Source organism: Clinocottus analis, unplaced genomic scaffold (assembly GCF_023055335.1).
Source record: "Clinocottus analis isolate CAN_PGR_092001 unplaced genomic scaffold, fCliAna1.0.p SCAF_21, whole genome shotgun sequence".
In the NCBI taxonomy this organism is placed as follows: Eukaryota; Metazoa; Chordata; class Actinopteri; order Perciformes; family Cottidae; genus Clinocottus; species Clinocottus analis.
The window spans coordinates 11,597,073-11,610,256 of NW_027175943.1; the positions used below are offsets into that span (position 1 = coordinate 11,597,073).

A 13,184-nucleotide genomic window follows, 5' to 3' on the forward strand; every position below is an offset into this window, starting at 1 on the left:
GCAGTAAGGCAACATGGCTACATCGGCGTGGCTGCGGGAGGCGTCTGGTATGCGGCTAACGGAGGGCTTGGTGTCGGTTCTGAAGGAGCAGCGTCCAGAGCATCTACCCGGCCTGTTGGCCAGCTACAGGGAACATGGCGTGTTCCAGACGCAGGTGGAGTCCCGGCCCGGAGAGGAGAGGAGCCCGTTAGCTTGGTGGCTAGTTACCTGCTTAGCCTGTTAGCCTGCTACACGCTTTGTGGCTCACTGAGCTGACATCTGGAGCAGCTGCATATGTTGCGGTGTTTTTCTTTTAAACTCATAGTTGAGGCATGCATTTTAACGCCTGCGTTTATCTCTGCAGAGCGCGAGCGCCGTCGGGGGTCTCGTGGGGTTCAGCAATGCCAAACTGGGCTCGAACAAGACCAGGTGAGAACATGACATGCCCATTTCGATTTTAAAAAGCCAATTGTCACAATAAACATGGTAAAAGTTCAGAAATGAGACTCGGTATGAGTAAAAAAATAAAAATATTTCCGTCATTATTGAATTAAGCTTTGTATTTCGCTATTAGCGTTGCTATATTAATTGTTGCCTGTCATACATCAACTTGTAAAGTTAAGTAACCTAATCCTTAGACTGGCAAAAACATAAACACTTAACTTAAATATTGACAAGCCTATAGGCTCAATAAAGACCAAACATTTTTTAAGAATATAAAAACATCCAAACTGCTTGTTATATAAATAATTGTGTTATACATACCCAATAGCACTTTGCATTACAACAACGATTCAAGTTTGGCAACATTTTAAGATAAAGATATGACGTTACCACATGTACTATAAGTTCTCTGTGTGACAATTTCATTTTATAATTGAGATGAATATAATTCTAGATTTAAAGGAGGGGGAAAAGTACATTATTAGTGTTAATGTTACATTTATTGTCAAACACAGTCTTGATTCATATATCGATCCAAATTTGAAACCTCATAAAAGGGCCGACAAATAACAAACAAGCTGTGTTAGTGTTAGCATGGAAACTGTTAGCATGGAGACTACATCTGTGTGTGTGTGTGTGTGTGTGTGTGTGTGCAGGTTTGAGGGTCTCTGCCTGCTCTCCATGATGGTGAAGGACAGCTCCAGTGAGCTCTTTCAGCAGCACTGCAACTCCTGGCTGCGCTCCCTGCAGCACGTCATACAGGTATGACTCGTACACACGTTACACACTCACAAACCCGAAGCCGCCGGTCTGCCTCTATTAAAAACCTGAATTATGGCAAAGTGGAAAACCCGAAAGTCTCCCTCCCTTTTTTTTCACCGTTTAGTCTCAGTCTCCGGTTCAGACCATCCAGCTGGCGGTGAACACTCTGAAGGACCTGCTGCAGTACTCGTCGCAGCTGCCGGAGCTGGCCAGGGAGGTCGGCCTCAACTCCATCCTGGGCCTCCTCACGTCTCTGCTGGGCCTCAAGAAGGAGGTGAGGGCCACTATCGAACGCTGCAGATGAACATTTAACATTCTAGTCACCACCGCTACGAGTATTACATTGTACATACAGCCATATTCTGGGTCTTTTTATTATTATTATTACTATTATTATCTTATTAGCTCTGGAAACTTAATCAGGTAGTCCTTAGATGAATTGACAGTGACTATCGGTTGTAGCAGCCATCTTACCTTTGCTCCACCTGTGATCTCAGTGTGAACTGGCAGCCATGGAGGGGATCACGGCCTGTATGACCTTCTACCCCAGAGCCTGTGGATCCCTCAGGGTAAGACACAAAGATGGACGGCTGAGATGAAGAAGACCTTAGCGACGGATATGTTTCTCGATGAAGAAAAACTGAGCCTTTATTTTGAATTTTTATTTTTTTAGGGCAAACTGGGAGCGTATTTTCTTTCCAAAATGGACAGCAGCAACAAGAAAACACAAGCGGTTTGTGACTCTCAAAGCAGATTTCTTTTGACAACATAATAATTGTAACTCTAAAGTTAACGTTATTATCTTATCAAAACTGCTTCTTATATGAAGTAACTCCGCCTCATTGTCATTCTGTCAGATGGCTTGCCTGTGTTATAGCCGCCTGCCCTGTCTGGGCGGCCTGTTGGACAGAGGGGTGGGTGCCGGCAGAGCTGAGGGCTGGACCAATCAGATTCACTGCCTGCTGGCCTCAGCCAATGGGCTGCTGGCTCAGATCTACCAGGGTTCGGAAACAGGTACACGTTTCTGTCTGTGATGGTTACCTTTGTCTATAGAGCCCTTTTCCTGAAATCCTCATTGTGTGTATTGTTTCTTGCTGACTGACACTGCTAGCTGAGCTCACCTAGCACCACGTAGCACCCATAGACCGTATATAAGATGTGGTTGTAGACATCCCATAGCTTTGTACACTGCTGGTTTGAAGCCTCGAGTTAAGTCATTTTGCTATGGATTATGATTGTCACCATGTTTATTTTTGTATAAAAAGAATAGAATAAATCGAGAGAAGTAGAGTCATTTGTATAGACTTCTATACAACCAGAAGAGTCACCCCCTGGTGGTCAGGAGAGAGAATGCATGATTTAAGACACTTCTGCCTCGGCGTTACTTGGCAGAACCGGAGGTTGCTGCCTGGTTGCACCTCAGCCGAGGAAGACGTCATTAAGTGCGGTGTGCTCTCCACCCGACAGATGGAACGGTGCAGTACGAAGGCCCGGGCGTGGAGCTGGCCTTCCCTCACCTCGACCAGTCGGATCCTCTGCTGCTGCTGCAGCTCCAGGACCGATACACAGCTGTCTGTTTGGCGCTCAAACACACACTCAGGTACAACACACATGCACACATACTCTTTCAAGGGATAGTTCACCCAAATCATTTGGAAAAAATATATAACTCTTATCTCTCTTATCAGGATGGATCCAGCCTCCGCAGTCCGGCTGCCTGTCCGAACAATACTCAACCTGGTGTGCCGAGTCCTCGCTGTCAGCTCCAAGAGCATAGTGAGCACACGCATACACACATTCAGTATTTCACAATAGCGGGTGTGGAGGCAAGACCCCCTGATATTTTATCACACTGAAGAACCAAACTCATAAATGAAACTACAAACTTGAACTACCTCCAGACTGGACTCAACCTCTGGCTGACATTTTTAATTGTACATGCAAATAAACAATATTTTGTCTGTCAGCATTTATCAGGAGATGGGAGTATGAGGTTGCTGGTCTTGCCCGTCATACACACGAACACACTGGAGGTCCTATCGGCTCTTATCGCAGCGTGAGTATCGTCGTGCACAAACACACGTTTGTATTTGAGTTCATAAACTTGAACGGCATACTATTTGTGTAGTGCTGATGCTGTGTGTGGTTGTGTGTGTTGCAGTGTACGTGGCGGCATGGTCCAGTACGCCGCTGTGCTACAGAGGCTGTTCTCTCAGACCCTGTCGGCCTGGACGCCTCAACCTGAAGCCAGTCTGGGGCAGCAGAGAGCCTACAGGTAACTTTCTACAAAGTGGGTGGTGGGGACACACACGCACACGTTGCCTGGACCCTTTTTGATTTAGCTCATGCGCTTAAATGTCTTGTTGAAGCATTTGTCCCGTGTGCGTCGTCTTCGTCCCTCAGCTCGGTGCGGGTCTCAGTGTACAGGGCCTTAGAGCTGTGGGTCCAGGTGGCCGGAGCCTGCGCCAGCATCCTTCAGGGGAGCCCCGGCCACTCCGAACTCCTGTTTACTCACCTGCTCAGTGACATCACACCGGGGGCGGAGTCTGTCAAGGTCGGTCCCACGCGGTTACTTTAAATGTTTTATCTTTTTCCCCACATTAACATGTCTGAAAACCCTCTGTGGTCAAACCAACTCCTGAACGATGAACATTGAAATAATAATAATAATAATAATAATCCATATTTAACCACAATGCATCCCAACCAAAACAATCCGCCTGCTTTTTATGGATTAGCTTTTTGAACCCGAGGGTATCCAGTAGTTTTACGGGTGGGACACCCGTGAAGTGTTGTCTTCAGCTCTGTCTCGCTGTCCCATCCTGCAGCTTCGGGCGGGACTGTCGGCAGACGCAGTCCCGGGAGGGAAGCCTGGTCCGCGGAGGACAAAACATTTGGTCATGGCGGACACAGTCGGGCCGTCGCTCCAGAGGAAAGGAGACCAGTTGGCTAATCAGGATACTTGCCTTTTGGCCCTCCGGGGTGAGACGCTGCCTCTCTTGGATTCCGATCCGATACACTCGGCTCTTAACGGTCTGCCGGTCTTCTTCGTATCTGCTGTGCTCACATGTAATTCTTCTCTTCACAGCACTGAGGCAAATCATCCTGACCAGCGGCACACTGCTGAAAGATGATTTACACAAGGTAAATGTTGCTCGCTCGATGGACGTCTCGGTTTGTTCTTGTCAAAAGCAAAAGGTTATTCTGTCTGTGAGTTATTTATTTTTGCTCCAATTGTCCTCGCAGCGTCTCCATGACATCGTGCTGCCGCTGTGCGTGCGTCTGAAGCAGCAGCAGTCCAGCAGCAGCATTCTGTCTGACTCTGCCGGCGGCGTCAGCGGGCAGTACAGCAGCCCGCTGCCCCGACGAGAGCTGTACAGGTACGAGGGTGCAACAATGTTTTGTTATACTTTTAATGTAAATGAAAGATCCTATATGAAGTGGATTATTTATTCATTTGTTAAATAAAGCCAGTGTTGGTGATTTTGAGAACCTAAGAGTGTGCAAGATTACAATAAAATGGTCCAACTTGAAAACCTAGTCCAGTGTTTAAAGTAGCAGCACCAGCTCCAAAAGCTGCTGAAAGTCACCAAGTCAGCGACACTGACGGGCCCCGCCCCCAAACATTATCTTCATAAAGGTAAACTACAAACATCAGATCATTTGGTTAATTGATTGCTGTCAGATTGTAATGAGAATCTCAACAGAAATACCCCAAAGAATTTGACGAAGATTATCAACCCTACCTTTTTATTTAGTTAATGCCTATGATACGTGTCAAGTGCTGTCTGATCATTTGGGTTGCGTTCAGGTGGCCAACATTCCACTTAAAAAAACTTTGTGACCAAATGTTATTTCTCTAATGATCTCTTGGCAGACTGACCACGTGATTTAATTCGATCATACAATATGACGAAAATATGACGGGGATTAGAGAGTAAAACACAAGCAGACATCTTCTGGGATCAGCTAACATCCTAAACACTGGATCCTACATTACCCATGATGCAACTGAAGTTTATTTTCATTAGACAGCTCTTGCCTGAGTTGACCCCTGTGTTGGAGGTGAGACAGATGATGGCTGCTGGATCTTTGCAGTGTCGACGGACTCATATCTGTGTTTTTGTTCTTGTGGCTCTTCCAGGTTACTGCTGGCTCTGGTCCTGGTCCCATCGCCCTGTTGGCCTCCACCTCTGAACTGCGCCGTGTCCATCCTCAGCAACGGACGCAATGACCGGAACCTCAAGGTGACCGCTGAGGCAGTTTGAGGAACGGCTCGATGAGTTAGGACTTTTCATACCTGCAAAACTCCTCGCTGTGAGGCAGCAGGTCGTTCACAAAACTTATGTAGATCTAAAGATGTTTCAGGGCGCTTTCACACTACCGTAAAAGTCGGGTTACAAGCCGCTCCTACCTTCTGTGGGTGTCCCCGCTGTCGCAAGCTAGTGCTGCTGCTAGCAGCTAGCTCCCAGCTGTTGCTGCTACTGCCCGAGGCTGGTCCCGCTACCTTCAGTGGTTAGCGTGGAGCTAGCGGGGAGCTAGCGGGGACACCGACAGCAGTAGCGACTAGTAACCCGACTATTACGGTACATGTCATCATTCACACACTGATGACAGGAGTCCCCATGCAAGCTGTCACCCGCCCATCTGGACTAACTAACCATTCATACCCATTGACAAAGTAACACGTTTATTCAGGTATTGTAAAGGACGAGCACCTCAAATGTGTACTTGAGTATGTCTTTGTTCCTCTACTTTCTCCTTCCGAGATAGATATTATACTTTGTACTCTATATCTGACAGCTTTATTTACGTTGCAAATTCAGATAAACAATACACACTTAATCAATAATTAAGTTATGATGCTATTATCAGTATAACAATATCAATAAGGTTTTATTGGTCCCCAGGGGGAAGTTCACAATCAGTATATAAAGTAACATGAAATGTATATAAAAAAAAATTAAAATGAGCTCCACTTTTACCAGCTGCAACATTAACGTGAATGAATGAATGAATGAATGAATGAAAAGTACTTTATTAATCTCCAAGGAGACATTTTTTTGTCATACTAGCAGCATCCCAATGCAATAAGCTAAGCTAAACACACAGATAAAATAAAATAAATAATAACAGGAACAGGGGTAACAGATCTATACATAAGTAAGAAATAAGTATAAATATATATATACATGCAAGCAAGCGAATAAACACATAACTGCATCAATCATTTTAATCCAATTATATAATATACATTGTAGTGTTATGTAATAATGTATCTCAAAAGGCGGTTTTAAAATGTCATGTACTATGGTTCTATATGGAGCAGTTTTTAATGAGCATTTCCCTCTAAACTTCTCTCAGGTCTCTACATTCTGCTCTGAGGCTCTCACCGTCTGCAACTCCCTCCTCCACCCCCGCACTCCCTCCATCGCTCTTCCCCTGCCCCCTCTCACCCTGAAACCCATCCCGACCGCCTCCGTCCTCCCCTCCTCCCAGGGGCCCACCATTGGACTCACTCTGCCAACGCTCCTCGGGGGCCCCGCCCCCGGTCCTCCCTTCCCCACCCGCCACTCCATCGGCCTGGGTCCCGCTTCCCTGCTGGGCTCTCTGGAGAACCACCTCTCCCTGGTGCCGGGGCTGCCGGGCCAGGGGCCCACCCCGGGAGACATGATCCTGTCCCACCAGCAGGACCCCGCCGGGCTTGGCCTCCCGGAGGGGCAGAGGCCCGTGTTCGTCCGCTACGACAGAGAGGAGGCGGAGGACGTGGAGATCTCTCTGGCCAGCGACTCGGACGACAGCGTGGTCATCGTTCCGCCGGGGATGCTCAACCTGGAGAACCAGCAGGACGAGGCGGCGGCCTCCGGGGCTCAGAACATGACCTCTGCCGCGCCGGGAGGCGCTACAGTCTCGCTAACGGGAGGAGACCCCGCCGCCATCGTGCCCACCGCCGCCACGACGATAGACAGGGTCTCGCTCCCCAATGACCTCGCCACCTCCTCCCCTCTCCTCACCACCTCCGCCACGGCCATCAACTCCTTCCCTCCTCCCAACTCCTCGGTGGTCTCCCTGGTGCCCCCTTTGAACTCCAACACTCTCGCCGCTCCGCCGGGCGGCCTCGGGGACTCGCTGCCCGGCCGACCGCAGCTCCAGCAGATGCTGATGCAGCCCTCGGCGTCGGGCCAGCCCGGCCCCATGGGCATGCCGCTCCAGATGCACCAGCTGCAGAATCAGCTGGGCCAGCAGGGGCGACACCTGCACCAGCACCAGCCGCCGCCCGCCAGCAACGAGGACTCCGCCGTCATCAACATCAACAGCACCGACGAGGAGGAGGAGGAGGAAGAGGAGGAGGACGAGGATCTGGACGAGGAGGAGGAAGGGATGGATGAGGAGGAAGAAGAGGAGGAGGACGTGAGCGATTTCCCCGAGGAGGACTTGTACGACGGGGAGTATGATAATTATGACGAAGAAGAGGGGGAAGAGCTAGAAGAGGAGGAAGAGGAGGAGGACGAGGATGGGGACATACCTCCACTGGAGGGAGCGGAGGACAACGATGGAGAGGCGGGTGTAGCGGGGGGGAAGGTGCTCAGAGCGGCGATGGACGAAGAGGGGTTGGCTGGATTCAGCTTGGAGGGAGAAGCCGAAGGAGGGATCGAGGAGATCCAGACCAACCGATCGCTGTTCGCGGAGGACCGGATAAAGGTGCAGAAGGTGGAGAGCATCGGGGTCCTGGAGGAGGCGCGGGAGGGGGAGGGGGAAGAAGACGAGAGCGAAAGGATGGACGACCCCACCATGCCGCAGATCCTGTGCGTCACCGGGGGAGCACTGGAGGAGAGGGAGGAGACCGAGGAGGAAGGAGGGGCAGCGGGGGTGGTGCTGGACGGGGCGGAGCCCTGGGAGGAGGGAGCCAATGAGGTCGAGCTGACAGCCGCCGCAGAAGATTGCACAACCAATCAGGTTCAACAGGTTAGTCGCAACTTTAAAATTTCCCTTTTGAGGCATAACGACGACTTCAGAGCGTCAGAAAGGTGGAAGGATGAAAGAAACTTCTAAAACTTGAGTTAGATGATGGGAAAGCAATAGTGTGGGTCCTTTGCATTTAGCTGAACAGGGATGCTGCTGAAGTCCAAGCAACCGAAAGGAGTTGAAGGGTGAGTTTTGTATGAGCTGAAAGCTTCCGTGTTAAGTGTGAAGAAAGGAGCTGAACTTTGATTTATAATATACGGTAAACTAAACGTATAAAATCTGAGCTGTGAAAGCAGTTGACGTGATAGTCTGCATGCTTTGAAGTGGGGTTGTATGACGTCTGTCTCGTTAGTCGGGAGATGGAGTTTTGAGAAATTTACTCTTAGAAAAATTCACTGGACCCCCTCGGAGTAAAATCATTAAAACAAGAACATTTATTCGTTGCAAGGAAGGAGCAGAGTCAGAAGTACAAGGTGATAGACAAATTGCATATCCAAGACTGCTCAAAGATCTCTCAGAGAACCACCTCTTAAATACTCATCATGACCCACTAACAGAAACCCTCATGACGTCTTCGGCCTAATCGGGAACCTTTCCCGTCGTCCTATAGAGTGGTTTGTAAGAAACGGTCATATGATAACAAAGGAACTGCACGTTCTTTCAGACTGAAACATACAGATTCCTCAGTCTCACTTCTATCAGGAGACATGCTGAGTTTGTATGTAAGATTAAACAGAGACAGTAACAAAGGAAGTCTGAATATAACAATGAAATAGTAAATGATTAAGCGTGAATATTGTTTTTCTTCCAACATTTCCCCCATTTTTATACTCAGTATAAACATTGATTTAAAGGAAAACATTTGAAAACAAATAATCACATTAAAAACGTTCTATTTATAGAGAAGATAGAAACCTTATTTTAGGATAAAAGCCGCGATGGCCTTGTCGGTCTGAGCCTGTCGCTCTGCCTCTCTGCTCACTGTCTCAACATTTACCGTCGGGGAAACTCCGTTGACACAAAACAGGGCTGTCCGACACCAGGGTGAAGCTGTGAAAGTATTTCAACTAGGTGTCTAAAATACATCCACAGCAGTACATTACTTCGCTCCTGTGCTGGTACTCTGGTGTCTGTTTCTCCAAACTCATCTACTGTAGTAATATATTGACTCATACTACCACACTTCAAAACATACAAACTATCCGTTCGACAGGACAAAAAGGAGTCCATTAAACATATCCTTTGAAAGGAGCTAAAGTGGACTAAAAGGAGTTGAGGTGTGTTTTTATTTTTAGCTGAATTTAGTCGACGGTTCACTTGGTAGAAGGAGGTCCGGTCCAAGAGGTTAAAGGGGACGAAAGTGGGGGAGCAATGGAGGCTGGTGTTAGATATTAAAAAAGACTTGATGCTTATCCGAATGATCGTGATACTTTTTCTACAATATCTTAAGAAAAGGGGAGTGTTTATAACAAAGGCACACTCGGGCTAGAATGAGGAGTCTTGTTTAAAACCGGCAGAACTCCAAGCACTCGTCCCTCTTCAAGCAGGGGCCTCGGAGCCTCCATCACATGTTTCCGTTCCAGTAGTGGTCGATAAATACAGCTGTTGTTGTTCCAGGGAAACTAAAGCAGACTCCCTTCACCTCCACAGGAGCTGGGAGCTGAGCCGGCACAGGAAGCCAGCGCGAGCGATAAACAGTCGCCCGGCCATCAGGAGGAGCAGCTGTCGGCCGTTCAAGAGGGAGACGCGGCGGCAGCCGATCCCGAAACCTCGACGGGAGCGAGTCCAAAAGAGCCAGAGGAGACGACGGACGCCGAGAAGAGAGAGAGCGTGACAGCTGAGGAGGCGGAGGGAGGAGGAGGAGAAGAGTGTGATGGAGTTGGAGAGGAGGGGAAAGGACTGAAGAGGAAGAGGGAGGAAACACCCATGGAGGAAGAGGCGGGGCCAGTCACTGAGAAGAAAAAGGTAACGGTTCATGGAGATTATTTACATTAGTATTAAAGGTACAGGAGACTTGTCTGTTTCTGTACGGTAATACAAATCACCAGAGTTTATTCTAATGTGAGTACGGAAAGTTTATGCTGATGAAATTAAGACGACCGTAGAAACAATCACAACCTCACAGCCATGCAAAAGTGGCACAAAAGGTTTTTTTTTGTATTGGCTGTTTTAGTTTGGCATAATGGTTCTGGGTCAGGATTTCTGGGAGCAAAACCTTTTTTATTTTAAGCACACTGTAGCCGTTAATTTGTCATTGCACCCCTGCAGAACATGAAAAACGTAAAAAAAAATAAAAATAATGTTTTTGGCTCCAATTCCATAAAAATATCTAAAAGTCTTTTTAATGTGTAAAAATAGAAATTTTTTGACTTTGCCATTCAAAATACAAGTATTGATAACAGTGTCTTTGACCCTGCCAAACACATAACTGCCACACATCATATCTTGTGAATAAATATTTCAGACACCCTTAAATCAAAAAAGCTGCCCCAGCTGGATTATCTTAAACCATCAGGGATGATACAACAGAATCATGTACTAATTCGACACGTGGTGAATGGAACTATTTCCTCATAAAGCTCTTGTCGGTTTGAACATAACGCACCTCTAATGGAAGCGTGCCTCTGCAGGTGGACGATGAAGTCATGGCGTCCATGTTGGCGGATTTCGTCGCCTGTCCGCCCGACGACGAAGACGGCGCCTCCGGGTCGAACCGCTCATAAATAGAGACCAACCTGGACTGATGCGATTTGAAGTTGCCGTGGATACAGTAGTTACTGGATTACTTGTGACATTTCCAGGGTTTAGTTGCCTCCATAGAGCAACTCCCTTTTCATTACAGTCATTCAACAGTGTCCAGATCAGCATCATGCTTTTTTTTTCTTTTAACTGTATTGCCAGCTGGGAGCCGCACTGCGCCGGCCGTTGGGACTCTTTACTGTCCCATCGTAAGTATAAGAAGTGAGTTTTCTTGGATCTGTGCGTACCTTGTATGCTCTTTGTTTTGTCATCACTGTCATTTGCTTTGTTATAAACGATTGAAAAAAATAAATCAAGCGTGACTTGCATACACTGTTTTCACCTGCAGTTATAATCGCATCAGTAATTTAGCTTTTTCTTTCCCCTCATTACGTGAACGAACCCAATGACGTCGGTCGCTGACCCATTGTGACCAGAACGATGGAAAGAGATTGTTTTTGGGAAATTTAAAAAATATAACTCGACTATTTTTTTGTGATGGCAGAAATCTCAGCCAGATGTGTGAACACTTGGACCAATAAAACCAAACCGTTCAAAAGAGACAAACTCCCCCTTTACGTTCAGATGGTTAAGTGAGAAGTCCATACTTCAAAGTTACCGCTATGGCGCTCTTTGCTTGGAGTACGTTTCCTTTAGTTCAACGTCGCGTTTAAGTCACTCTTCCGGTTCACATCTGACCTCACATGCCACATGTGCAGGGTAACTGTGAGAGGTTCTGCTTCTGAACCTTTTTACCTAACTGGAGTCCCTCAGGGATCCATTCTGGGTCCCCTTCTCTTTTGGCTTGACACCAAGTCACTCGGCTCATTTATTCAGTGTAATGATTCCGGTCTGAACCCCAGGTTGCAGCATGGATCTCTGTCTGGCTGCCGTCTCTCACTGCATGTCTGCACACCGCACCATTCAACCTCGACAGCTCTGAGCTGCTCTTTCTTCCAGGAAAGGTGCCTCCCGTCCGTGACCTCTGCACCAACATTAACAATGGTGACCACCTTGGTGGTGTCCCGACTCGGACTGCGAGAAGTGTGACCGCCTCACTAAGGTGTTCCATGGTGGGTTTTTTGTGTCACACATCTGTTATCTATCAGAGACTAAGAGAACCAAGGGAACACTGAATAGAGCCCAATAGTGATTCACAGCTTTATTTGACCACAGAGATAACACAAGTGTGGCTCTGGGGTAAAAAAAAAAAGCCTCTGCACGTGCTTATGAACGCACCCAAAACATAGACTTGAACCACATCGAAGGATGAGCGCAGCTGGATGGGAGCAGATGAAATCCAGATGAGAAAAGAGAAAGGATTTAAAGGGCCTCAGTGAATCATTTTGTGAGATCTACTAGCAGAAGTAGAATATGATATTTAAAAGTATGTTGTCATTTGTGTGTTATCCAAAATTGTCAAGCAAGTCAGGACACGTGTTGAGCTCCACTGGTGCATTCCACGACTATAAATATGAGCTTCCTGTTGTGTTTAGCACCGAGAAGAAGACAGATCTTTGAGGTTGTATAAATTCTCAAAGTGAATATTCCTGTCAGACAAGTTGAGAATTGTCTCCTATACTTCTGAGTGTTGCTGAATCCGCTAAAACCCGTCCTACCTCTCATTGCCCTCTTCCCATATGTCAGCTCCACATTTCTGCAATGATGCAGGTTTGACTTCCTTGGCTCTTTGCGAAGGAACTAAGTCTTTCAAAACATTTAAAGAAACCCGAGTTAAATGTAAGATACATTTAATACCTTGGTCACGTTGCTGCGGTCCGGCTTTTAACAAAGACTAAAGGAGAGTGCAGCGTGTCAGCCTTCACTGCAGCGTCCATCAAGAGTGTTTATCTGAACCGCTCTGCATGTAAGCCACCAGCTCACACTCGTTGACCGTGTTCAGGGTCCACAGGGTGCTCACACCACTCCCACACACATGCCTCAAGTCTTTGGGGTTACAACATCTGTGCTTCATGGCTGTTACATCATCGCCATCATCATCGCCAAGTGGGGGATGAGGTGATGTAAGCCAGGCTTCCCATATTACCAAATAACTACCAAGTAACTTATTTAGTCCACTTCAGTAACCTGCTCCCGCCTCTTTGAATATAGAAATGTATTGGCTTATTATTGCCTGGTAAGCTTGGTACTTCAAAACACTTTTCATCCTCGACTGTTCGTCCCAATATGTACAAGAAATCCAGCGGGTGTCGCCGTATCTTCAAATAACGCACCTCTTCAAATCGCCAAAAAAAGGTCTCTTTTTGACATATCAGCCTTACTAAACACAATTA

The 13,184-nt window shown here is 47.3% G+C and overlaps 1 protein-coding gene across 1 annotated transcript; it reads left to right on the forward strand.

Annotated features, from left to right (window-relative positions):
• Nucleotides 1-9: 9 nt before the first annotated feature.
• On the forward strand, nucleotides 10-11,219 carry pelp1 (proline, glutamate and leucine rich protein 1). The gene is made up of 19 exons (XM_068588233.1): nucleotides 10-154; nucleotides 344-408; nucleotides 1,080-1,185; nucleotides 1,310-1,459; nucleotides 1,683-1,754; nucleotides 1,859-1,918; nucleotides 2,043-2,199; nucleotides 2,653-2,785; nucleotides 2,874-2,961; nucleotides 3,153-3,241; nucleotides 3,347-3,460; nucleotides 3,589-3,739; nucleotides 4,014-4,167; nucleotides 4,274-4,329; nucleotides 4,432-4,565; nucleotides 5,330-5,432; nucleotides 6,550-8,151; nucleotides 9,802-10,116; nucleotides 10,782-11,219. The coding sequence occupies exons 1-19, from the start codon at nucleotides 14-16 to the stop codon at nucleotides 10,872-10,874; spliced, it is 3,783 nt and encodes a 1,260-aa protein (XP_068444334.1). The 5' UTR covers nucleotides 10-13; the 3' UTR covers nucleotides 10,875-11,219.
• Nucleotides 11,220-13,184: the final 1,965 nt, after the last annotated feature.

Bases quoted from the DNA above. Each gene is read 5' to 3' on its own strand.
- pelp1 (XM_068588233.1), top strand. From the start codon at position 14: ATGGCTACATCGGCGTGGCTGCGGGAGGCGTCTGGTATGCGGCTAACG. The intron at 1,919-2,042 runs GTTTGTGACTCT...TCATTCTGTCAG, and splicing joins GCAACAAGAAAACACAAGCG to ATGGCTTGCCTGTGTTATAG. The intron at 4,566-5,329 runs GTACGAGGGTGC...TGGCTCTTCCAG, and splicing joins CCCCGACGAGAGCTGTACAG to GTTACTGCTGGCTCTGGTCC.